General features: G+C 33.0%; 1 protein-coding gene across 2 annotated transcripts in view; it reads right to left on the bottom strand.

Annotated features, from left to right (window-relative positions):
• Nucleotides 1-367: 367 nt before the first annotated feature.
• Nucleotides 368-27045, bottom strand: part of ETHR (ecdysis triggering hormone receptor) — a 110310-nt gene continuing 83632 nt past the window's right edge. The window contains exons 4-5 of one of the 2 annotated variants that reach the window (XM_076130630.1): nucleotides 24105-24285; nucleotides 368-1656 (exon numbers count right to left, since the gene is read on the bottom strand). In XM_076130630.1, coding sequence (XP_075986745.1) covers nucleotides 630-1656; nucleotides 24105-24285 — 1208 coding nt within the window. In that variant the 3' untranslated portion in view covers nucleotides 368-629. Of the gene's footprint in view, nucleotides 1657-9451; nucleotides 11064-24104; nucleotides 24286-27045 lie in introns of those variants that run through there. The other variant, XM_076130629.1, reaches the window with a different exon arrangement.

The raw sequence follows: 27045 nt of genomic DNA, 5'->3' as shown, positions 1-27045 counted from the left end.
GCACCGACAACGGCGATGTCTGGCGCCGACACCTCAACCAGGTGTTGGCTGCATCTTATATTCAGCAGAACAGCTAAGAGGTTAGGAGGGGAGAAATGTGGTGAACCTAAACTCCACCTAAACTCCTTCTACTCTATGGTAGATGCCATATATTAATCATATAACGATTTGGCATTCTCTGTCAATAAATATATCAAACACGTAATGCTCGTATTTTATTAATACATAATAGTATCAAAACAATTTATCAATTACATTATAAGCCAACAACTAATAGCGAAGCGAGGCGACCGAACAATAAATAAACACAACAGTAGCCAAATACAAAAATATTTGTCTCAACACCCGACAAAAAGTTATCGTTAAGTGTCAATTGTCTGCCCTTTGTAGCCTTCTTTCCGCACAATTTATTCCCAGAACTGACCAAAATACTTCCATCAATAATATGACAAAGTTCCAACACAAACCAAGAAGTGAAAACAAATAAAATAAACAAAACTTCCCTTCTTATAATATTATGATTATCTCAATGTATGAATCCATCGTAAATCTATTTACTTGTCTTAAGTAAATGCACTGATTTATTTGGCTATAAGCCAACACACACTACATCAAATAATATAATGTTTTCATACAAAACTCTCCTTAGTTTTGTAGTCGTATATAAATATATTTTTCTCTCTATCAAGTGTCGGTATACAAACAAATTTATTTCTACCCTCGACCGAGTCGCTTACATCTAGTGTTATAGAATATACATTATTAGTTTTAACATCTAGGTTTAATATTTGTATTTGTTTATTGTTCTCATTGGCAGTGTCTATTGCTAGTTCGTTGGAACAATCGTCGTGTACTTCGGCGAATGTATCGTTATTTTCATTGAGAGCAGCAATGTATTTCATACTGTTACGTCTTGTATTCTCAACATTTATGATTTCACCTACTTTCATCTGCTGAACAGTTTCTTCTTTAATTTTCTTACTTTCCCTATTCACAAAATATTTCTGTGATGATGTTCTATTGCTGTATCTTCTCCAGAACGAGTCAGAAGTATTCTGACTGCTAGAAAAGCCTGTCGAAGTGGTCGTATTGAAGGTGTCCCTTCTCTGCATTGTTTCCCTCAAATTCCTACTGCACCTCATCAATTTATTTATCCTTAACAACTTAACGAATCCCTCCCTGAATTTAGACGACATCAAATTGTATAATATTGGATTGATCGCCGAATTCAAATACAGCATAACTCTACAAAAATATAAAAGTATATAGTAACCGTCTATACCTAATGACATTATTGTCTCTGGTGGGAATACGATGATCCATAGAGTGAGAGCTTTGAAGGGGAGAAGGCAGATGAAAAATGAGAGTACAACGGTACCGAGCATGAGTATGACTTGTTTTCTGTATCTGATGACGTTGCCTGAGTTGTTGGTGTTTTTGGTGTTCTGCGCTATGATGACGGGGTTCTCCATGAGGTTCTTGGCGATGACGCTGTAGAGCACGAGGAGTACTGCGAGAGGGACGATGAAGAAGATGGCGATGGTGAGGATGAAGAACAGCGCTGACCAGAAGGTGTCGGCTTGAGTGAGGCAGACTGGGACTTCTGTGCCGTCCTCGAAGATCTCGTACGTGAAGGTTGCTACGCCGAGGATAGGGCTGTGGACAAGGGAATTAGATTAATTTTTGTATTAAAGACAGTATTCGCTGAAAAGAACTATTGCCATTTTATCAATAAGGCCAATTTTTTTTCGTCGGTATACTTTATACCTAAATGTCTTGTCGAGTTACAACCGTAATGTAAAGATTAGTGTTAATCTTTTTTACTACGTCGAAGGTTGTGGATTTAAATCAAGGTGTCAATAATTACGAAACACAATTTCCTTTTTGACTAGGCATTCTAGCTGATTTAAGCCAGTGCGTTCGATTGAGGTCTATTCTCATGTTAAAAGGAGAGCTATGCCTAACACTAATTCGCTATACATAGAAGAACAAGTATGCATGTTTGTCAAATAATATAATATTGTACATTGTAGCGCCGCAGAGTAGGCGTCGACGTTAATTTGACTTTGAAATAGAATGTATAAACTAATTAAATCATGGCAGGTGTTACGCGAATATTAATCTCGCTAACTTTGTTGTGACTTGTCATCATAATTACATACCTATTAGCTACTGTGTGTCATTGTTTGTCAGGAGCCTCTTATTGAAAGGATTCTGTACTACTGTCTAAAGACTGGGTGTCGTGGGTTCGATTTCACGATGCGCAACTTACTGATATTGGTATGATTTACGAATTATTTCGAGTTTGGTTGCAAATAGCCTCGGTTTTGTATGTTCCTCAAGGTGGAATGAGTATTTTTTGGATTTCCCTTAACACCACACACGTTTAAAATCATGTAAATAATCCTTAGACTATAAAAGATGGTTATGATTCCTTCAATAAATATTTAAACTATATATCTATAAAATACCGAATTGCATGAACTGTAAATTTAGCGAATCAATTTTGGTAATCACCTAAATCTGTTCTCAATATTAAGGCCTAATAATGCGTCCTAATAAACCCTAACCTCTAATAAGTAATTAAGTAGCACATTTCTCTACTAATGTGTAAGTCTAGCGAAAATCCTATATAATGGTGGCAAAATAATCAGAGCAACTGCTCCCAATCAGGCAGAAAATTAACTGACCAGAAATATTGGAGAGATATTGGACATTTTTATTTGTATTATTTGGTAGAAACATTAGGTTTTACGGGTTACTATTCTCGTGGAATTTGTGTCTGGTAGATAACATGAAGGTTTGTGGAGGCTGTTTTACGTTCTATGCAACTTCGCAGTACAACGTTTTGACTCTAATTGGTAGTATTTACTGAAGCCACTGTTCTGGTATGAAATCGCTTATTAGAATATTTAATAAAGTGTTTTTTCCTGATTATTTTTGTACAATATAGACATCTCCAAGTAGCAAAGGTACTTCCAGCGTACTTTTATTACTTTATGCCGTGTGTAACTATATCGTTCAACCTGTCTATCAATATACAAACCTTTACTTAAGTTTTATTTTGCTTCATTTACCAACCATGGCCTTACTTATACCTTACTGTAGTACTCTGCTCACATTGATTTAGAATCTCGATACGTACGTGTATCCTCGCCACAAAATGTATTAAAATAATTAGTTCCTAAAACTACAAACAAACAAACCGTACCATTTCATACTAAGTATTAGCTATTATTAGTAAAGTAGGCTTCAGTATTTTCCTGTAAACAGCGTTGATATTTTCATCCCAATTTCCCTTCGCGAGCGACGATTACGCTTTGATGAATCAAGTCATTTAAATTGTAAATGATGGTCATGTTTTACATGATTTCAGTTACGGAGAGCCTTCGTTCATGTTGATACATACTCGTATTACTCGTACATTGAATGTGTTCCGGGAAAATGGTGAAACTGATCTTGTTGAAGTTACTTTTGTGTAGCAACTGTATTGAATAAGTATGGGTTTCCTTGTTTTCTCTATTTGGTATTTCAGATATACAATTAATGTGTTAGCCAGAGTAAAGCCGGGCATTGTCAAAAACATTAGGATTCTATTTGTTTTATACTCAAAATTCTATTCTATTATACACTAGCTTTTACCCGCGACTTCGTCCGCCACCTGAATTTTCCCATGGAAATGCGTCATTTTCCCGGGGTAAAAAGAAGCCTATGTCCTTTCTCGGGTATCAAAATATCTCCATACCAAATATCATGAAAATTGGTTCAGTAGTTTAGGCGTGATAGAGTAACGGACAGACAGACAGAGTTACTTTCGCATTTATAATATTAGTATAAATTAAACACGCAACGCGAGAGTTTAAAAATTATGATGAGGAATAAGGTTACACATTTAGTGGTACTGCAATATACTCGTAAATATATTGCAATTCTAGCATAAGAGTCTTTAGAAAATGGTCCAGAGTGAAAGCATTATCTTCTCTAAGTTGGTTGGTTATCATTTTTAACAAAGTTCAAGGGGTCATAATATTAAAAAATATTCTTTGTTATTAGTACTAGGGATTAATAAATGTTTTGTCTGGCAAAATTATATAAATTTGTCAAAACTGTCTAAAATCGTGGAAATTAAGAAAAGTATATATTTAATTGATTAAATTGGCTTTTATTTAAAAGGCGCTTTTGTGAGATATTCACGACAAAAGAGGGAATTTTAATTATTATTTTATTTTTATCTGTAATTTTTTATCTGATTAAGATATGAATTTAAATTATTACGTCTAATAAAACATTTTCATTTTGAATACTTCAGTATCATGGTCATCTAATATATAAAATTCTCGCGTCACAGTTTTCGTTGCCATACTCCTCCGAAACGGCTTGACCGATTTTGATGAAATTTTTTGTGCTTATCCGGTATCTATGAGAATCGGCCAACCTCTATTTTTCATACCCCTTAGTGACACTTTTTTTTTATTTATATGGCAAAACAACGTTTGCCGGGTCAGCTAGTAATATTAATAACTTTTTATTTATAAAATAAAATTTTATACATCTTACGCTAATTTTGCTTTTCTACTGTCATGTTTTTAAGCAAGCATTTGTTATCATCTTCCCTATTTTAAAAAGCGACTCATAATGTTATGTATAATACATTCTTTATCTATTCATTTAATATAACTTACTGTATCTCCAAAAATAAAGCTGTCAATAGGTCAAACACCTCTACATTAGAAACAAGCCAAACAAGAAATAATGCGTTAAGGAGGACTCATTGTAATTGATGCTATTTACATCACAGCCCCCCAGGGGGCGCTCGTAATGGCAACTTCGCACTAAAACCTTGATTACTTACTGTTCCGCTAATTATTGGTTTTGTCATTACTAACAGTTAATCTTGGTTAATAATTAATTGGCTACTACTTACTAAAGTCTACAAAGATTATGCGAAGTTAAAAATCCACTTTTAACTGGATTTTATGGCAAATACAAATTATAAAGTCATATTTTTAACGTCCCATTAGAAACTTATACATATATTTAACATTTAAAAGTTACTTGTTGTTAACAAGTTATTCGCTTTTATTCATTTCATTATTTAAAGGAAATTTTTGGGGACGACCACGGTTTTGGGGTCAAATGAAACCCGAATTTCACTAAGGCAACATCGAATATTTTATATTCAAAGCCTTTTTTCAATATTTATACTCCAACAAAACCAGGAAACGGAACCCAAGACTTTGCAATTACCACTCTAATACCTTAAAAACTTGCATCGCAACAATACCCGGTAAACTTTAAAATATTTTATACTCAAAGCCTTTTTTCAATATTTATGCTACAACAAAACCCAGTAACTGAACCAAGGATTTCGCGGTCATTAATCTTATACCTTAAACACTTGCATCCCGAAAATACCCGGTGAAAACCTTTTACTCTAAAATGATATAACACAGACAAAGCCACGTGTCAACTAGTTCATAAACACTCAATAAACTATATAAAGTTAATTTTATCCTCGTCATACAATTGAAGACAACAGTCGATCAAGTTGTTAACCGTCGAACTATCAACGTTATTGCATTGTCTGACGACGTTTAAAACTTAGAGCTAGACTGTGAGTAATATAACAAGACTATTATCTTATAGAATAGGCAGAAGTATTTTACATGAATAGTTTGAAAGGTTTGTTAGAAATAGGGTAAAAATAATGAACGCAAATGAAGCAACGGTAGCGCAATTCTGTGTAATCTGTACTGTACGAGTGTTTAAAATTTAAAATGTACAGCCAAAATAGTTCTTACGGAGCCCGCTAGAGGCGCTAAACATATTTTCTCGTATAATTTCTCGACAGCTAGCCAGTTGTGGGTAGTTGACAGTAGTAAAGAATCAAGCTACTGTTTGGTACGGATGTGCTCTAAGGTTTAATTTTGTGTCATAAATACCTGTAGCGCGATTCTCTACCACTGCCGACATCGGCCTAGCTATCGAAGAAATTGTGTATGAAAATCAAATCAACGCCTCTAACGGGCGGCGTAGGAACTATACTTGTAGTACATTTAAAATGTCAACGATTTTGGACATCGCGCTAAAGTTCATGAGCTGTCGTTTGATTGATAGATTTTATACGTATTTACAGTTTTAATATAATAGCTCTTTGCACAATTTGTTGGAATGAAATGTTATGCATCATAAAATCTGTTAAACGCGGAGGCATGTGAGACTAGACACGAGTAACGGACGATTTAAATCAGGGTTGTCCGTTTTAATACTTACTTTCTTAAACCTACAGCTTTTACATCACACTTTACCAATTTAGCACAGAATCCCCTATTGACAGAATATTGGTTATTTCAGTATAATTCAACAAATAATCTAAACAGGCTCGAAACACAATAACACTACTCGATCCGAGAATCAAACCTAAAATTGAACAAAAAGCTGCTTGACTCGCCCAAGCAATTTTTTTTTCTAAATTTCAACGATAAAACAGTTTTCGAATTAATTCTGATTCCCTAGCAATAGATACGAAACTCTTCAATAGTAATATCAATTGTAAACACAGTATTTGTGTCGAAATCATGAATATCTATTTACTGAACAAACAGCTCGAGTTTATAGAATTTCACCCTCTATTTGAAAACGGGGTTAACTTTGATATGAGTTCTGTAAATGAAAGGTTATGTGAGTAATTAGGTAAAATTAAATTGGTAAAGTTGGGGTTTAAAATATGGGAGAGGTTGCGGAAAGACAAGTTCTTAGGAAACTTTTAAGGAGGTGCTTTTCGTTGAATTTGTATGTGTAGTTTTGGGTGGGTTTAACGTGCCCATGAATTATTTATATGTGTTTGCTTGATCTTGTAACCGGAGGGCTTAAATAGTTCTCACCTTTACAATTATTTGAAAGCCAATATGCTGTACATTGTTTACTCTCTTAGATTATAGTGATTACGTTACGTCAAAGCAGTAATGCAATGAAAAGTGACCATAAATTTAACGTATACTAGTTGTCAACTGAGATTATATCCGAAAAAACAAGCTAGGTTTACTTGGACTGACTGAATTTAGCAATATCAATCATAGAAAGTTTTATATTTTGCTAATTGTCTAAGCAATTTAACAGAGAGGCACGTTATTTCGATTTCCATTTTTTGTTTCAATGCATATTGTAATAATATTAATTTTCTATGAATAGGTAGCCGCTGTTTCCTCTTAAAAATTCACAGTACAAACATATTTTTTAGCTAACATTATTTTTAAATTCAGTACAAACTCAGCCAAGCATTATTAGTCAATTATATACAAAATATTATCAAAAATTTTACACCGAACTTTTGGCTGTTTGGTAATTCACTAGCAATCAATAATGAAATTATAAGCAATCTTGTTCAGCTAAATTATTGTGGTCTAATGTACTATCTCAACCTACAAATAGACGTAAGTAACCAATCTTCCCATTGTTGTAGTGTTACAGCTCCCGAGAGTACCATCCCATTGCAACAAGGTAACCGTACAATGTAGACCTTTGTATGTAATTAAACAAACATACAAATACTTGTTCTATTTGTTACAAAGGAGGAAAGGTCAAGGGAAATAATTTTATTTTGTATATAAGGTTTTCATTAACTAATTTTGGTTGAATATTACAAAAAAATATCCGGTATCACGTTTTGCACAGAAGAATTGCATAGTTAGCTGTTTCTTGCAATTCTCTAGACCTCTTTTAAGGATAATAATATCTATCTATCAGTCTGTCAAATTTCATACAATCGATTTAATTATTTATAACTTTTAATTTTCAATTGCGTTTAAGATCCGTTCCATTATAATATTATGTGCACATGTCACGTTTAAAACAGAGTAACTTGCTATCACATTTGTATGGACTGGATGTTTGTTATGTAACAACACAAAAAGAAAAATTGGATAACGGATTTGGATAAAAAATATTGACACTAACCTTTTAGCTCTTTATTGTCTCGGAAAATGTTATTTAAATGTTTGTAACTGTCGGGACAAGATTTGTATGGGATCAAAATTCCTATGGGAATGGAATCAACGGGATAAAATTGAGCCGGTGCGTTTTTTATAAATATTTCTTGCCAGCTCTTCTCATTGGTCCTACCATCCGAACTAGCGGTAAATTCACCCTCTGTGTCATTGACTATCATAAGTGTCAGCATTTGACCTAAATGATTAAATGATTTGATTTTGAACTACATTTCGATTTAACATACGGAACAAATAAAACTCATACTCTATAACTCCCAACCCTGCACTGCCCTCCATTGTCAGCGTGCAATAACTTAAACGAGACATAACTTACGTTATGCATTGTCTTAGATCACCCATTCATTACGCAGTGGGCTGCGGAATCCATATTGTTCGTAACGACTTGAATAATTAAATGTGTGTGTTGTAAAATGGGTGTCTTTTATGTTTTATTCTACGTATATTTAAGAGTTTTTAGCTTCTGTTTCTAATTGTACTAAACTTTCGTGTTGCATGATTATAAACAATTATTTTACAGAAGTTAATATGTATTTTGATGATAACTTTATGATTATTTAAAGAATACATGTGACAACATTTTCCCTGAGGTATTTTAAAGGTAATGTTTTTAAGAAATTCTCAATGTTTGCCCAGAATCTATTTGGATTTCTCAGTACACTTTTGTCACCAAGCTGACGATCCTGTGTATAATACTTAGAATGGCAAGAGGCTGACCTTTTAGCCAATTCCTTTGGCCTACTATCACACCGGAGCGAGAAAATTGTGAAAAATATATTGTATCTGTATAATGTACGCATAAATAATTATAATTGACTCCCATCTTTAACTTACGGTCTTGGTCCAATACCATTTGCAGCAGTAGTCAATTCAATTTCCGAGCTATATTGCAAGGTGATAGCTATACCTTTAAACGCTGGATATTGAAAATATCTTCGCAGCCGACTTCCAAGCAGTTATAAGAACAATTAAACCGATTATTAACACTCAAGTAACAGTTGGCAGCGAGGTTGACAACTCAATATCGAAATGACGAGCGTTCTTTACGATCTAGCGCGACATATGACGTTGTGATATTGAAACAGTTATTTGTTACTTCCTTTTGGAAATTGGGTACTTATGAGATAATTATTAAGAATAGCACGACATGTTCAATACTATAGAAATTATTTGAAACCAACAATAGTCTTTGTGATCAAGAAAAGAAAACATAGTAACCTTTAAGATCCTGAGGTTTCGGGTTTGATTCCTGGGTCGGGCAAAGTGTTATTTGGCTTTTTAAATATATGTTCGAATATTCTCATTCTCTTATCACACATCTGCTTACACTTACCGGGTATTAAAGGCACAGTGTTAGAGTAAGAAAACAGTAGTTTACTTACTTAAATTAAAGCTGCAAGCGTAGAAAATGGGTTAGGAATAATAAACAAATACACTTTGGCAGTTATTATAATTAATATCTTGTTTCCTATAATAATTAAATAAATAGGCATTTTCAATCACATTGATAACATGAGACAAACACTTAATACAATTTGTTCTATTACATTAACAGCTTTTTATAATAATACAAACAGTTCCTTAATTAATTAAAGTTTTATAATTATCTTCTGGCAGTTCAAAATTATATGTTGCTTTTGACAAAATGGAGTCTAATGTCAAAATTTTACAGAAAATCTATGAAACTGTTTCCAAAAATAAAACCTTGTGACATGAACGAAATATCGGGATTAACTGAGTACCTCCTTTCTTTTGAAGTCGGATAAGAAAAGGTTTGATGGTTGGTTTAGACTCCCCTATTTTGAGTTTTTAATATAAGATTAGGTATCATAACAGTGTTATATATTTAAAGATAGATTAAGGTATGAATACTGCATGAATAAGTCTTTTGAATCGTCAACAATCTACAAAAAAATCCATTTCAGCTAACAAACAATAACGGTCGTTCCTTTATTAAAACTTTTGCCAACTTAATTCTAAGGAACAAAACCATAACAATCTCATACAAAACTTTCAGGGAACTCGTAATCAACACTCTTAGACTTCTGAAACGCTACAACACAGTCCACTTTTATCTTCTGGTACGAGACGAATTTCTTCTCACTATCCATGCTCCTAGCTTTGGCACTGTTTATTAACACGCTACGCCTCAGTGAATGTGTCCGGCCCTCTACTTCGTCCGACCTATTATTTTTACTATTGGAATGACAAATAAACTTGCCAGTATCATCACCACTATCAACTCTATTATCGACATCTACAACTTCAGATATCTCAATGTTCCCTTCACTCCTCATTCTGTTTATTATTGGCTTTGTATTTGAACAAACAGGCGCCGATTGTTGTCTCACAAATGTTTTGTTAGCAAATATTCTATCAAATATACCCCTCTCAACCTCGTCTTTGCTCTCCGACTCGGTGTCAGTACGATCGATGCTCCCTCTGTGGCTGAAAAGCTTCTTTAAACTGTTTGTCGTTCGAGTTAAACTACTACTTGTAGTCGATCCGTTTGTGATCGTTCTTTGAACTCTTCTCGTCTTATTTTCTAGTTTCTTCTTATAACATATGCAGACTTTACAGAATCCTATGCGGAATTTTGACGACATCAAATTGTATAGAATAGGATTAATCGCGGAATTTATGTATAACATTACTCTTGAGAAGTAAAGTATATTGTACCATTTTTCCGGGCTCATATCGTCGTAATGCTCAGCTGGTGTCATGATTATCCATAAGGTAAGCGCTCTATATGGCATTAAACATAAAAAGAAGCACAATACAACGGTCCCTAGCATTAATATAACTTGTTTCCTCGCGCGAGTGTTGTACGGATCAACAGTTTTGTTCATAACTACTTTAGAGGCTGCTGTAATAAGATTTTTGGCAATGACGCTGTATAATACGATTAATATGATGAGAGGTAGTGCGTAGAGGAGTATTATGATGGCGATGAAGAATGTGATCTGCCAGAACGTGATGGCTTGAGTGAGACACTGCGAGTAGGTGGTGCCGTCGACTCGGGTCGTGGTGTGGTGCTCCGCTATCGCCAGGATTGGACTGCAAGAGAAGAAATCATAGATATAGCCGCTAGCTACTGATACTACAACTAATAGGTGATTCTACTAACTATCTACATTGAAGTGCCTTATTTACATAGGGACAAATCACATTGAAATAAATGTAAACAAGTTTATCGCTGTGCGGTTAGAATTGATAAGTCTCTACGTGTAATCAGAGAGGAAATAAGCCTTAATGTATGCATGATATGGTAAAGGGTTGACCAGTAACAGTTTCAATGGTATCTTTTACTTAAAAGAAACCTTTTTACCCGACTTTTTAGGGTAATATTTTTATCATTTATAAGTTCTTCTTGTAACAAAATAGAGGTTCGATCATAAACCAAAATAAAGGGATTTTCATCAAATCGGTTGTTTTAACTTTTAATGCACAGCATGTTTAAAAAATGTCTGCGTGTAGCTTTCAATGTGATTTCCCCATAAAGTGTGGAAACATATAAATATCAATCTACAGGAAAAATAATTAAAATAAATTGGTGATAAACTAATAACAGCACTATAATTACATGTGGTCTATATATTATGAAATATTTGGTAAATAATATTAAATCATATAGACATTAATGTGGCGCTATTTCCTCGCCGTTATTTCCTAGTTAATTAAAAATAATTGTTATGGTGACATATTTAACTCTGGTATTAATTAAATGACCGTTATAATGAATTGCTGCTGTATATTTTGGTAACTGTCACACTCTTATATTTTTACTCGACTGCACAATGCAAAGGAGCGTAATGTTTTGGCGTTGTAGTTTAAGCAATTAGTTTGAAAAACATCTGAAGTACCTACTTGTGATGAAATATACCAACGGTATTTAAAAAATGTCTTTATACATAAACATAACCCATTTTGTTTCAACATAATTAAATAAACCCGTGGTTGAATTTTGTTATTTTTATGGTCGTATTTATTAAAACACAGCATTTTTAAATAAGTTTTTAGTAAAAATGATATTTACTCGGATATGATACAACCTTGTTTTTCTTATTTAATTTAAGTATAAGTTTGACGTATTTAAGCACATTTTGTTCTCATTCTTCAAATCACATTTTAATTACTAAAGCTTCCGTTTCAAATGACCACAACCATTTCCAATATCCATCTAAGTACAAACTACTATAATGTTTAATAACTTCGCCTCTAGGCAGACATTACATAACATCTGATTCTGCCTAGCCCATTCATCAGTACAATGAGTGGCCAACAAATAGTTGATTACCACCACAAATCGTTTAGTTTCAACTATTAAGAAAAACTGTGTTCTCATCTCATTGTGTTTGACAGATTGTTTATGGTTATTTTAATTGTTTCTTTGTAATGGTCATTGTTATAACAATTGAGGAATACTATCGTTTGTATGTTTATTGTAAGAAAAAAAAAGGTAATTTTGATAGAGTTTTATGTAACTGTTATAAAAGTGTTAATTTAAATCAATTTATTTTCATAATTACTTTTTATACAGTATTATAATGATAGGTAAAGCTTACGCGTACGTTCCATTCGCATTTTACCTCATTAAATAATAAAGTATTTTACACACTTATTATCGTTATTCGTAACGATATATTATTATTAATTAACTTGACAAAAATTATTTAGTAATTACGTCAGAAAGTCGTTTTTGTAATTTCTCAAAAAAGTTAGCACTCTGCAGAATTACTGTCCTTTAAAATTCGACCAGTTTATTTTAAAACTATGACATCATTTTAGATTATATTATTTGCTGTCATTTTAATGCTTGTTATTATTAATGCAAGCCAGTAGTAGACACTAGTATGTCTTTGTAAGTGGGTCGAAGTGAATTCGGCCATGTCTTCTAATGGTTCATCTGTCGGTGATGAGTCAGCGACTCGGCGTATTCTGTGCTCAACTACCCGCCTATTTGGCGTGCACACTAATAGATTATTTTGTTTTCTGATAGATTTTGATATATCGTATTTATTGGAAATGTATGGATAAGGAATTTGAAAACATCAAAATATGAAAATTTTTGAAAGTGTATATTAATAACAACTTTACATTTTTTTAAATTATTGTGATTAGTTTTGGATTAAGCACGCAGAAAATAAATAATAGATTAGTATTATACATTTTTGTAAAATGTCTATGAAAATCTGATGTATTTATTTAATTTCAAAGTTATTCTTTAAGTGCTCCAAAATAAGACAGTTACCAGATTTTTTTATTAAGTTTAAATATGTCACCTTAAATTCTACGTGATGATAAATATACCTTAAATAAATACTTTTAAAAAATAACCAACTTATACTAAACACATCTAATAATTTAAAAACAACACTCTAATCCAAAAACATCCCAAAATAAAGCACACACGTAAAACATGCAAAAACAACAAAAACGTATTAAACGCACGACAACATTGATAGCACATCAAAACTTTAAATATATTTAGCATACACGTTACTATGACGTCACAGTTGTAGTAAATACATTTACAAAATATACCCGACTTACCATGCCTATTTTATTTGTGTAAGATAGATACATAAGTTTGATAAACTTTGAAATAAGTTTTTTTTACGATAGTTATTAATATAACTTTAACATGTAATGTTTTTGTTCTTTAACTTAAAATACCTTTTCCTATTATTTCATCAACGTATGTAAAATAGCTTATGGATATTAGGCATTAATTAGATTTTGAACATAAGCAGAGCTTTTGCTCAGAGACCAGACATTTAGTTTAGCAAAATACTTAAAAAATCTATAATAACTTTAAACATTATTTATGTACATATATATATATATATATATATATACATTCAATCCTTATTTATGTCTACCTACATTTAATGGCTCAGATTGTATGTAAAGTTATACAACATTCTTCAATAAAAATAATATACATAACCTTTCTAAATATTAACAAATTGTCAAAACTAAATCACGAATAGTACTGAAATTACGTGAAACAATCACTCACGTCTCGCAGCAAACTGTTGAAATATTTATAACTTGAAACACTGCAGAAAATGTATGTTAAATCTTGAAATGTGAGGTCTTTGATTCTTGTATCTTATTCCACGGCACATGAGTGTAATCATGTATTCATTTATCTATTATTTTGATTGTCAGAGAACCTGATAATGTGTCTTCTTCAGCTTATTGTATTTAGTAACATGTGTATAACGTTTGTATGGTTTAACGTTCAATTCAAATGTTCTAGATTATAAGTTATAAAAACTAAAATGCTTTAAGTATTATCATATCAAAATTGACGTAAAAAGTATTGAACTAACTAATTATAAGTATATCTATATATTTTAAAAAAACGTTAAATATTCCCAACTATTGTCTGGTTACACTAACAAACGATCATAATTATCAAATAACTAGTGTAAAAATTATTTTTGTGATAAAGCCGATTGTCGAATTAATGTTGTCAATTGTCAAATAGAACATTCTTAAGCCTTTCGTTTTATTAAAAACATTGAAAATACAACAACATTACGGTAGTATCGAAAGTCTGCAAGCGCACTTCGATACTATCGAAAGTTCAATCTCTACAATATCTCCAACTATCTTATACCAAGACGTATGCTAAATATATCAAGCGTAAAGGTGCACAACAAACAAAGCGTAACAGCAGCCGTCACGTACATACACGTAATGTTAAGCGAATCTTTTACGAACCTTGTCTCACAAAGGGTTTGTTCAATCACTAGTTTATTTCACAAACTGTGAATAAAAGCCGTTTTGTTAGTCAAATATATTAAAGAAAATACACAACTTAGTAGATTGTCTTAGCATGCGCGATTTATCTAGATAGATCATTTTTTAATACAGATTTATTTGTATTTCAAATAAGTAAGTATTGTATGTAAGTCACTGTTTCTAAATTATGAATCAAGTTTTTCTTCGCTAGTTACGAATCTTGCATACGAGACTCTCTACTGAGTTGTTGGTTTATAACACGCGCGCAATTCTTCTTTACTAATGAGATAATTAAGAGGACTCGTCATCGATAAGACGTATTAATTCGTAGGTCATAATTGTGACAAACTGAGACTGACTTAACTGACAGACTTGGCCCTTATAGTCAAGTCTGTTTTCTCGTAATAGAGTAAGATCCCAGAGCTGCCAGACCTACGTAATTTTAGCAAAGCTGAAATTTTAAGAAAACTTTTTTTTTTTTAAACAATAAGCCTGTTAGACAATTTTGTCTTTGACGTGCCTCGTTGGAAGTGAACGCATCACCATGTACTTTGTCGATCAATTGCCTGTCTTATAAGTCGCTGTTGAAATAACTATACAACTAGTTTCAATGTAAGTAAACTTCTAACTCACTACAACAAGAATGTCAAATTAAAAAACCGTTCCGTTCAAACAGTTGAACAATTGAAAACGACCGACTTTTCAATATGGCGCCGAAGGATATATTGCACAACGCCATCTATTATTTAAACTCGGAACCAATATAGAGCGGAATGGCGGACGATGTCGTGTCTCCCTCCAATAAGCTGCGGTATTAAAAATTCTTTGGAATAACGTATATAGACTTGTAGTAGAAATTCTTTGGGGAAAAGAATCTGTCATTGTCTTTTAAGACAAGTGCAGGCTTTATTTAGTTTTAAGGTATGAAGTTTGTGAACTGTGACGTCATAGCTCTCGAGGACTGAGGGTAGTTATAAAAAATAAGATATATTTGCTTTTAAATGGATTCTAATAAACCATATTGAAAAAAAAGCATCAAACAATTTGGTTGCCTTGAGTAGAATTAAAAACAACGGAGACTCTAATTGAAGTGAGTTTAACTCATTATTTTCGCCTTTCATTATAACAGATATTGAAAGCAAATATGAAACGACAACGTAGATTATTATTATCACCATTTTTTTCTGTCTGCTATAGACTCGAGACTAGAGAATAGCTCTACCAAATAGCCCTTAAGGAAGCAACTTCCCACAAAAGATACGACCAGATTCAAAAGTACCTTCATTCGTAATTTAGACCACCGTCATAATATTACAATTTCAAAATTTAGGTCCCTCTAAAATCCAGTTGCAGGCTTCAATAAAATGCAAAGCGTAAAGCTTGTATGAGCAATATGTTCTGCTTGCTCAGCTATAAAACTATAAAGTAACTGGACATCGTCCAGGGATTGTGGAAAGGACCCAAACTTGAGGTTTATGATATAAGAGTAAAGGCACATGCACCATAAACTACGAAAGCTGCTGGCTTATATCCTCCTTCAAAAGAATTTGGTTCGATCGCAATTACTTGATTTACTGTAAACTTGTACTCTTAAATTCTTAACTAAAGCAATATCGAATGCTGTTTTAAAATGATAGTAATCTGATTCGAAAAATTTAGTTTTTCGTCAAGTTTATTATTAGTTCCTTGGCTTTGTTACCCCCTAATACTAGGTTTGAATCCTGTTCGACAAAATATAGCTAATAATTTCTTGCATTCCAGAATACGTCATTGATTCTTTCTTTACACAAACACAAAGAAATTCTATAGTTCATTTAGTTTGTAGCAAAATACATCTTGAAATAAAAACACAAATCAACGTCCTACGCATTTTACAAACTAGACTACTTACTTGTACAAGCTATGTACAAGTGCCCTTACTACAGTTTTGTTATTTAGGTCGAGAGGGAGCGGAAAAATGTCAGTAATCCTTATTAGTTGGTGAAATTGGTTGAGCTTAGCAACCTAGATGGTTATAGGCTTTAGCTGTTGTGTATTTGTACAACTTGTAGTAGGGGCGAAATACTGGACTGTTTTGCCATAATGAAAGCTAAAGTTTACCAGGGACTAAGTATGTAACTTTAATAAAAAGGATTTTGGGCAGAATGTGAGAGGCTACCTTGACCAGCCTAATTTTGGTATAGTGATTTATCCTCAGGGTGTAATCCTTTACTCTAACAATTTTCACTGAGATAAATTCAGTTGTTAGCTGTAGAAGCAATACAGGCAGACTTATACTTTTAAAATCAATGATAATTATAAATATGATGATATGATGGTCATACTCGCATTATTATTATTGCATTTTTGAAGTACGACGGCAGTAAAGTTGGTTTAGTTTTAATTATAAGCCAAAGGCTTCCAACGTTACAACAAATACTATTTCGATAAAAAGAAGCCCTCGAGGAAATTAGCTTGGGCACCCATCCAAAACTTGACCTTGGCAAACTTACTTTACCTTACCGTTCTATTACTCTACACACCACAACACGTCAGTAAGTCAGTCCCCGTTGTATTATAAAGAACCCATTATAAAGAACAAACATACACAAAATCCAATAATAAGAAGTACATACAAGTGTCCATAAGAACTATAATATACCCGTACAATAACTACATATTCTACATAGGCGTGCGGTCGTTAATTCTGCTCTGACATTCAATTTCCATTGCGAACACAATTAATCTCCTCCATTGATCAAGAAAGCTTTCCATTTATAATTATCCCTTTATACGATCCCTTTACATTTGATTTATCACTTTTATTATCATTGAATTTGCCTTAGGTCCTTTTTATTTTGATTCAATTGTTTGTACAATGTTGATAGTTATGTGCATATTTTTAAAAGTAGAGTAAGCAATAGTTGTAAGTCTCGGTTATTCTTGAATCAAAGGTTACAAAAATAAGGCCCTTCGTTCACATGGCTACAGAAATATCCGATACGCAGTGATTTTAGTCTTCAAGAGACTACCGTGATTCAAATACATTAAAGTTCGTACACGCGTTGCATCGCCAACATTTGTCCCGCGACTGACTTTCCTAGGTCTTTTGTGTAGATCTATTGACTACCTGCTTAGAATTTCCTAAAGTACCCAGTAGATATATGACAATAGGCTCGTTTTACATAGCATATGGCAGCGAGCTGGTTGAGGAACTTCGGCATGACATATGGTTTAAACCCTGGGAGGCTATCGTGTATCTCAGTTGACAACTATTTGAAAGTCACAGTTAGGTACAGCGTAGTGTAGGTACATTTACACGTTACGTTAAAACAGCAATGTATTAAATAGTGGCCATCAATTGATTGTACACTCGTTGCTAACTGAGATACATACGGGTGTAAAATGACTAAATCCAACAATTCGTGTGGACAATGTCGTGAATGAAGACTAGTTCAGATAAGATATATACCTAGTTCTTTACTTTGAAACTTGTTACAACAGAAATGTTTTCTCCAATTTGTTCATTTCCATAAAAGTAAAGCAATTTCAAGACCTTGAAGACTTTCCCGAAATAACTTGTTTAATAAAGTTGAACATTTGTCTAGTCTAGGAAATATCAGACAGAAATAAACTAAATTTCTTTGTATAAATAAGTATTTGTGTTTACTTTATCGTATGGTCAATCTAGTACGAAAGCTGTTTAAGCCGCCCGAAGGGCCTTTAACATGACTTAAAGACTGTTATCTTAATTGACAACAACCTTAACTGACTTTCAACGTAATCTCCGAAGGACTACGGTAACGCTCAGTTCAAATACTACTATGAGGTTACCCATCTATGGAATGAGCACGAGAAGAGTGATTAACCCAGAGATCGTTAACCGACCGGTGAGCACAACTGGTTATGAGCGCTTCATAAAAAGTACAATGCAATTAAAGAATTGTTTTTAAACGTCTGTCTAGAATCTAGCATTAGGGTTTAAAAATTGTCAAAGAGGTAAAGCACTCAGGTTTTAATAAAAGGTATTAAAGTCATCAAGGATTTTGAAATGACAATTTAGTTGAATATTTGATGTTCAATTTCTATTCGACTTTGGACATTGTTCTTTCTTTGTTTCAAAATTTATATGAATAAAATAACTATACTATTTTTTGATAATATGACTGTCTGTCCATCAAGATTGACTAGCTGTATTTAGACGTATTCTGATAGGGCCCTTTAAAGGCCATTAAAAGCCTGCACGTATTTTATTGATTTACATGTTGTTGCAATTGTTAGAAGTAAGTGACCCAAATATATTTAAAATTATACTAGAAAACTAACTCAAGATCAAATTAAATTGATAGAAGGGGTAATTTTAACTGTGTTTAACGTGGCGTGTATTATAATATGTACCAAGTAAATAGAATGTCTCTTGAACTATTTTTATTGGTAGTAAGTCACAAACATCATCATAAGATTTAATTCCACCACTTATATACCCCATACATAATAACATCATATATCAGATCATTATCAGACATCATGATGTCTGATGTTATGTGACACTCATGAGTGTAGATCAAACTCAGGCCTATTCAGAACACCGTTGTACATCACAAAGTTTCGCAATCATAGAATAATTCTGTCACTGAAATACTAAGTTTAGGACGGAGTTTGTGTTACGCTGATTGGTGAGCGGAGCGACATCTGCGTATTTACTATACTATAGTAATATAGGTATGTGAAAAAACATTATGTATCCCTTGAATGCTTTTCAATTTTAAATGTTTGAGATTTGACATAGTTTAAGTTCGTAAAAAGGGCGAGCTCAGAAAGCCTATTTTTCATGAATAAAATATTATTTATTATTTGTGAACCTCATTAGCTGGGCGACCATTATTTTGGACTTAGTTAATATGCAAAAATCCTCTCAAAATATCGCTTCTTTGTGGCGACAGAGTAAGCAGAGTTCCTATTTAATATATAAAAACAAAACCTTAAACTTCTATGTAAAACATATGAACTGAAAAATAAACAAGAGCAAGTAAAGTTTTTCTCGAGAAAGACACCTAAGACACATTAACTTTGTTTTTTTAAGTAAGTAAATGATAAATACTTAGTCAAAATGAAAACTGATGGTATCTAATTTTAAGTTCTAAAATGATAACATCTAATCCGCTCCGCTATTCACCCTAGTCTCACACCCTGTTCTATCAAACTTGTTGGCTCAATCGTAAACAATGTATTTCCATAATAAGGAAACTTATCCATCAGTACTAGACTTTGATAAATAACTTTGATATTACATTTGTTATTGTTCACTGTTATTTTTAGTAGTTTAAAATTCTAATGGAGTTTGAAAAGAGTCTGTTGTTTTCTAAGTATTAACAACAACTAAAAAGTTTTGTTTTAGAAGGTACGATATCTTATATATTTGTATCGCAAATTGCTTTTTTTCGCAGTCCATATCTGTTTGTATACATATTAACCCTCAAGTTGTATGAAGATAAGAAAATCAACAAAATTAAAAATAATATTGTATGGGAATCGAACCCGAGACGTTGTAATCGAGAGTTGCGTTATTATTCAGACAGACAGTCAAATTTACTAAAACTATGTGTGCCAAATAAGTTCAAAATGCTCTTTTTTGTCGCCAAAATCTTATAAATTTATGGGATATAAATCTATTTAGTTTCTCTTCTGAGCTTGGGTTGCATTTCAGCATGAAAGCGGTTAGACAATGCGGGCTGACAGACTTGGCATCTTTTCAAGAACTTTTGAGAGTGCAGGTTTGCTCACAATTTTCTACTTTTAAACTTATTTAAATGTCAATATCAATTTCACTTCTATAGTATCTTTAAAAATTGCGTCTGCGGCCTGGGTTGTCGTGCATATGACTACTTATCACGATGAGGTTTCCATTTCGTTTCCCATCCTCGGTCGAGCAAATAACTATTGGGTATTTCTAATTCATTCTGGAATATATCTCAATCGTACCCCGTAACATTTTGATATATAACCAGTTAATTAAAATAGTCTTTCCTTCTATTACATGAGACTAACAGTATAAAAAACGAAACGGGGGTGAATTTTATACGCCTCTGTCTACACCTTCGAGTACAACGTACAGTAATTTTAAACTACTGTATATTTCAATTCTAAACATATTTATTTTAAACCTAATATATTTCAAAATCTAGTCATCACACAGCCACAAATCTACATCAATTAAACAAGCTCTCAGAACCTGAAATTAAATCCCGCAACTCCCACTCAGTACATGAGTTATCCATCATAGCACATAATACGAACACTAGTCGGAAAGGAACTAAGTTTTACCGAGTGCAAATGAGTTGGAAACTGGTTGGCAACTGGTTTCAAACTTAACGACTGTTACAATGTAGGATTTGAGTCAGATGATTTGGTACATTATTGTAGTTAGTGTTTTGTAGTAGTTGCTATGTATAGTGTTTAATTGTATTGGATTCTATATAAGAGTTGTAAGTTGCGATTGATATAATTACAGACCATGCTTATCCAGACATGAAGTGATATATTTTGTAATCAGTTCATAAGTTATCCGTCATAAACCTTCCATCATAAAACCCTTTTTCCTTTTAATAGTACTTATTTAAACGTGTCCAATATGCAAACAAAAATAATGATTCTATATCAAAATCGTAAGCAATTCTGTTATTTAAAATGGCAGGTTTACTAAAAAATATTATCAAATATCCAGGTTTAGCAGCAGTGATAGCCGAGTGGTATAAGTTGACACCTCCCACGCAAGTGGTCGCAGGTTCGAATCCGAGGCAACACACCAATGACTTTTCGAAGTTATGTGTGTATTAGAAATAATTATCACATGCTCCAACGGTGAAGGAAAACATCGTGAGGAAACCTTGCATTCCTAAAAATTTGTTTAAAACATTTATTGAGGGCATGCAAAGTCCCCAACCCGCCCTTGGCCAGCGTGGTGGACTCAAGGCCTTACCCCTTCCTCATTACGGGAGGAGACCCTTGCCCAGCAGTGGGACATTAATGGGTTAAATTTATTATTATTATTATTTATATCCAGGTTTTTACTTTCAGGATACTTACTTACTAAATACTTTCATTAAATAATCCTCTTTTGTAACACTAATTTAAGTAAGTTTCAAACCTAATTAGATTTTCTTCTTAGCCTACTTTCCTTAAAAATACAAAACAAAATATCAAAAATAGAGCCTTTATTTTGTCCTAAGTTTTTCAAGATATAGGCTGAAAATAACTAATCCTGAAATAAAGGAAGTAAAAATAAGATTTTCTTGAGAGTTGAGTTAAGGAGGGAAGTTTTATGAGCGTGAGGTATTTTTCTTCAGGAGAAAGTGCTTGAGAGTTATTCAGTTCAAGTTTCAAAGGTGCTGTTAATCTTGAAAACAAGTGTTACATAAATCGTGATGTGGGAGTGATGTTATTTTTAGAATTCTAGTTATTTTTACAACTGTAATGGATTTTGTTCTGGAAATTACGAGGACTTAGAGACTTCAGTAAACTTACATAGCCTATTTATTTCGACGAAAAAAAATGCTTGTTTTAAATTGGAATCTAGTGGAAATGTTAAGGGGAAACCAAAAACGCTGGTCGGTTTGGAGATGGTAGAAGGAGGGGGTTATATTGTAAACCGTAACCTACTTTTGATATATAATAATACCACGAGTAATTGTCATTTAATGATTAATACTAATTGTTATTTCTGGTTGAATATTTGCCATTATGCCCTAATGTTTGAGATAACAGACATGCGAACAAGGTGTCATAAATAATCAGCGGATACAAATTCCACCCAGTGCATTTATGACTTTAATCTATTAACACATCTTAAGGCCTAACCGGAGTAGTTACCAATATGATAGTGAGATATAGGCAGTGAAAAAAATGTCTTATAGCTGAACTATTAGTCCCTTTTTTAACTAAAGATTTTCTTAGCTTCATGTGAATGGTAGTGATCCGTCAAATTGATCGACACGTGAATAACGCTCGGAGATAAATCTTGTACCTACAGATAACAGTAACATCTGTAGCCCTTGAAACAGACCGACTATGATGAATTACTGTACAAATTATTTTGTTAGAAGTTTTTATATCTTCTATATTTCGTCATATTTTATTATATATATTTATCAACGCGGTAGGCCCAGAAAGAGATGGCGAGATGAGTTGGACTCTCATACTAAAGATTGGCATCAAATAGCTTTAGACAGAGATAGATGGAAAGAGGGAAGGGAGGCCTTTGCCCTGCAGTGGGACAATATGGGCTGATAATAATAATAATAATTTATCTAGCTGACTTGCGCAGCTCCGTTCCTGATTTTTCTTTAATACCTTTCCCGTGTTTTAAAGACAATTACAATAAGTCGAATTGGTTAAGCCGCTCCTGAGTTGAGCGCCAAGCAAGACATTTGACGATTCATTTTTGTATATAATAATATATAAAAAGATAATATATTGTGATGCTATGTAATAACGATTTAGCATTTTAATGTATTGGTTACCTTTACTCATTTCAATAATAAACTAACATTTATTAACACAAAGAAGCCGAATCAAAGCGTGGTGGAGGTACCTTATAATCTATACAAATCGCTTCAAATCAGCCTCTAGCCAAGTCCCATACAAATTCAAAAAATACTCAATGTCTCACCTTTCGCCATTCCTTCAAAATATATTTTCTTGACCATAGCACACTGAGTTTTATAGTCTCAAAGCTATTATAGTAAAAAAACCACAAACACATATTTGTATCAATTTTCAAAGCAAAACCCGCACCCGTAGTCCATATTGGGTGTATAGTTAATAGCTGTCAAAAACTGTTATAAATCAAAGCACACGGTTTTTTCTCGCGATTAAAACGCTGCATTTCTGACAGTTGCATATTTCTGTCATTGTTAATCACTGAGGCGTAAAAAGGCAAAATTCACACATAAATTGCACACTGTAGGCAAATTCTTGTCATTTTTAACCATTTCTGTGTAAGCATTTCTGTCAAAAAACTTTCGCACCAAAAACACACATTTCCAAAATGGGAAAATCTTTTAGTTCAATCTTATTCTATAACAGTGGTCAGTGATGGTGTATGTTTATTAAACACACAAGTAATACCTAAATGTTTATTTAAAAAACCATATTCTTACAAATTTATTAGTTCGCATACAGACCGATCTAACTATTAAGTAATGAGACTTATTTTATCAAAACTAATTCATCTATGTTACTCAACAACTAAGTCAATTTGGATCAATCATTTCATTTCTAAAAAGAAAACATTACTTGCCTACATTGATATCACTACTCCATTCCCTAACCATCATCACTTCCCACCAAACCCTGATCAACCCTTACCTGGTAAACAAAGCCGCGAAGAACCAAACGAGGGCACAGATGAGAGTAGCCCTGGTCTTAGTGCACACGTACCCGGCGCGCAGAGGCTCGCAGATCGCGTAGTAGCGCTCGAAGCTGATCGCTAGGATCGTGAGCACTGATGCGTGGGTCACTGTTAGCTCTACGAAGGGGACTGCTAGACCTGGGGACAAGGGAAAGTTATTAATGGTTTTATAAAGAATATTCTGTCTGTTACGCTTTGTCGGTGAAATCGTGGAATCGATTTTGATGAAGCTTTGCTTGGAAGATAGCTCAAACACAGGCTATTTGTTTTCTAAATCAACCCCAATTTCTCTTTTTGGTGAAAAAGTAAAGCAGCTCGGGTCTCGCTTTATTGTTTCTGCGAAGAACCATTGTGGATTCTATTTACTATCGTATAGTAAAAAATCTAATTAAGTAGATTTTTAGTTATCTAAGCATATTTTATTTAGTACAGTATATGTCTTACTCAATAAAACATAGAATTTAAATTCCACCCTGTTGTACTCCACTTTTACTTCCTTATTTACAATTTGATAATTAAGGCATCAGAATCTCAATAATCGAAAAATATGAAGTATCTATAAAAGTGTATAAAAATATATAGACAGAAATGAGAATACTAATGTAAAAACCGGTTGTTGTTTGTAGAACAGATTAAATAATTCAGAATAAAAAAGAAAAATGCGGAAAAACACAAAACTTAAAAGCTCAGCGACAAACTCCCATAAATAAAAAATATCTTCCGAGTATGTAAAATCGTGGAAGCAAGCGTTATTTGTCTGAGAACATTTCGCGATAAAACAAGGGCAGACATTAAAAACACATTAGAGATTATATCATTATACTTCCTTAGCTTCCGAGCTTACAATACAGTTTTGTAATATAAAGTTTTTCTGCTTGTATCGTATATTAGCAGTATAAAACGATTTTTGTAGAAGAAGCACGAAAGATAAATTTGAGTCCTGAAAAAATTTAGGTGTTTTTGACAGCTTATGGTGGAAGTTAATCTATGAAAATCATCAAAATAATGTCATCATCATTGGCCTGTGTCCATCTATTGCAGATGATTCAGAATAATGTATCTAATGGTGAAAAGATCGGTTTAAAATTAGTGCAACATAAAGCTATAAATTTATTTTCTGTTCTTAAATAATCATGTGATGCGGGGACTGGAAACTTAGGGCAGGCCTTTGCTCAGCAGTGGGACATAGACAGATTTTTTGTTAATAATAAATTAAAAACAAACTTGATGTCGCCTAAAACATCGCTCTTATCGTCCTAAAAGTCTTTATCCTGGAAATATGACTCCCAATGTTATCTAAATTTGTTCAGGCGTCAAACTGTAAAAAATAACATACAAATAAAATGTTACTCTCGGTCTTATATTAATAGTTAGTTTTTTTTAATTCCACGTAGGAGGTATCGCGGGCAAAAAGTAGTAAAAGATAAAACAAAAACCCTATGTTTTTCTTATTTTTTCCGTAAAATTCCGGAAGCACAATGGATAGTGGAATAGTTTTTCATTATGATGTATCATCGGCGATGCTACAAAAGTTGCCTTTAACTTGGCGTCTGGCGCCACGAGGCGTCGTAAAACGAATGGGGGTGAACAGCTATGTATCGTCTTTAAGGGTTGATTGGCATTTGAAGGGATGCAGAGGGATGTAAGTTGATAGATTTGATAGTGACTGTCCGAGTTTTTATGGCAAAGAAAAAAAATACTGCTCAAAATGTTTGTAAAACGGTGCATCTATTGCATATTAGATAAAAAAATAGTTAAATGCTTTTATTTTAACGAATTTGTGAGATGTCTTGGTCGTGGTATCAAAAAGACTATAATATACAATAGTATTAGTTTATAGTTTTGGTCCGATACCATACGGGTTACCTAATTTGAGGTTTCAATTGAACATGTTCCTTAAAAATATTTCTATGAACAATTATTTCTATCAAGGTAATCGAACTATAGACCTTTCTACAGGTTTTAGGTATACATGTAGAAGGTCCTTTTAGCCGCTAATTAAATATCTAATTATGTATCTAAATGCCTAAATACAAGTTATTCGTACATTGGGTTAAGGTAATTAAAATGTTATCCAACCAATCCAAACCGATCATTCAGGATATACGTGTTCAAACTCACTGAGCTGTTGTAAGGGTTCTGTGCTGCTATTAAGCAGTGATACAAATCTGTTATCTGTTTACGCTAAGTCTGTACATACAAGAGATAAATAATAATATCTAGATAGTAGAGATATTATGCTCAGGGCTAAATACAGGACAACATGGAAATCTTAGTGGTACAATTGTCTAACTATGAGATCCAGGCTAAAATTTTCAGGTCAGGCTATAAAAAAATTGCTATTTATTTTTTGCTAAATGTTTTTGATGAAACTTTTTCATTGTCAGTCGTAAACCTTTCTGTACATCATTTTTTTTATTATTTATCAAATAACATTATCCAATTAATATTTAATCTAATCTTGTTCATAGTCTATTCAATACCTCATCTTATGAAGATCTATTTTTGTCTATTATCTCTCAAAAGCATAAACAACTCACGTTTATTAATAATAAATAAATTACATTAAAATTAGATAATCTGACATTAAAAAACACTGCTTTTGAGTCATGTAATAATTTTATCTACTTTACAAATACAGTTAACCTTACACCCAAAATTACATGTTTTTCTAATAAAACCTTGTACTACCAAAATCACATGATACACAAACATGTTCTCTGACCTCAATCTGCCTATAGATATACTATAATAAATCTAGCCCGCATTCACTAATAGTTACATATACTATGTAACATAGTATATCGTTAATAGAGTACCCTTGATTTATAAGTTAAAGATAAAAGTGTTTTTCTACACTCATGATGGTGAAATCTTTTATTATTTGTTAAATGGTTT

Source organism: Anticarsia gemmatalis, chromosome 24 (assembly GCF_050436995.1).
Source record: "Anticarsia gemmatalis isolate Benzon Research Colony breed Stoneville strain chromosome 24, ilAntGemm2 primary, whole genome shotgun sequence".
NCBI classification, from domain to species: domain Eukaryota; kingdom Metazoa; phylum Arthropoda; class Insecta; order Lepidoptera; family Erebidae; genus Anticarsia; species Anticarsia gemmatalis.
Note: the sequence above shows the minus strand (reverse complement) of the source record. Positions and strands in the feature narration are given on the sequence as shown.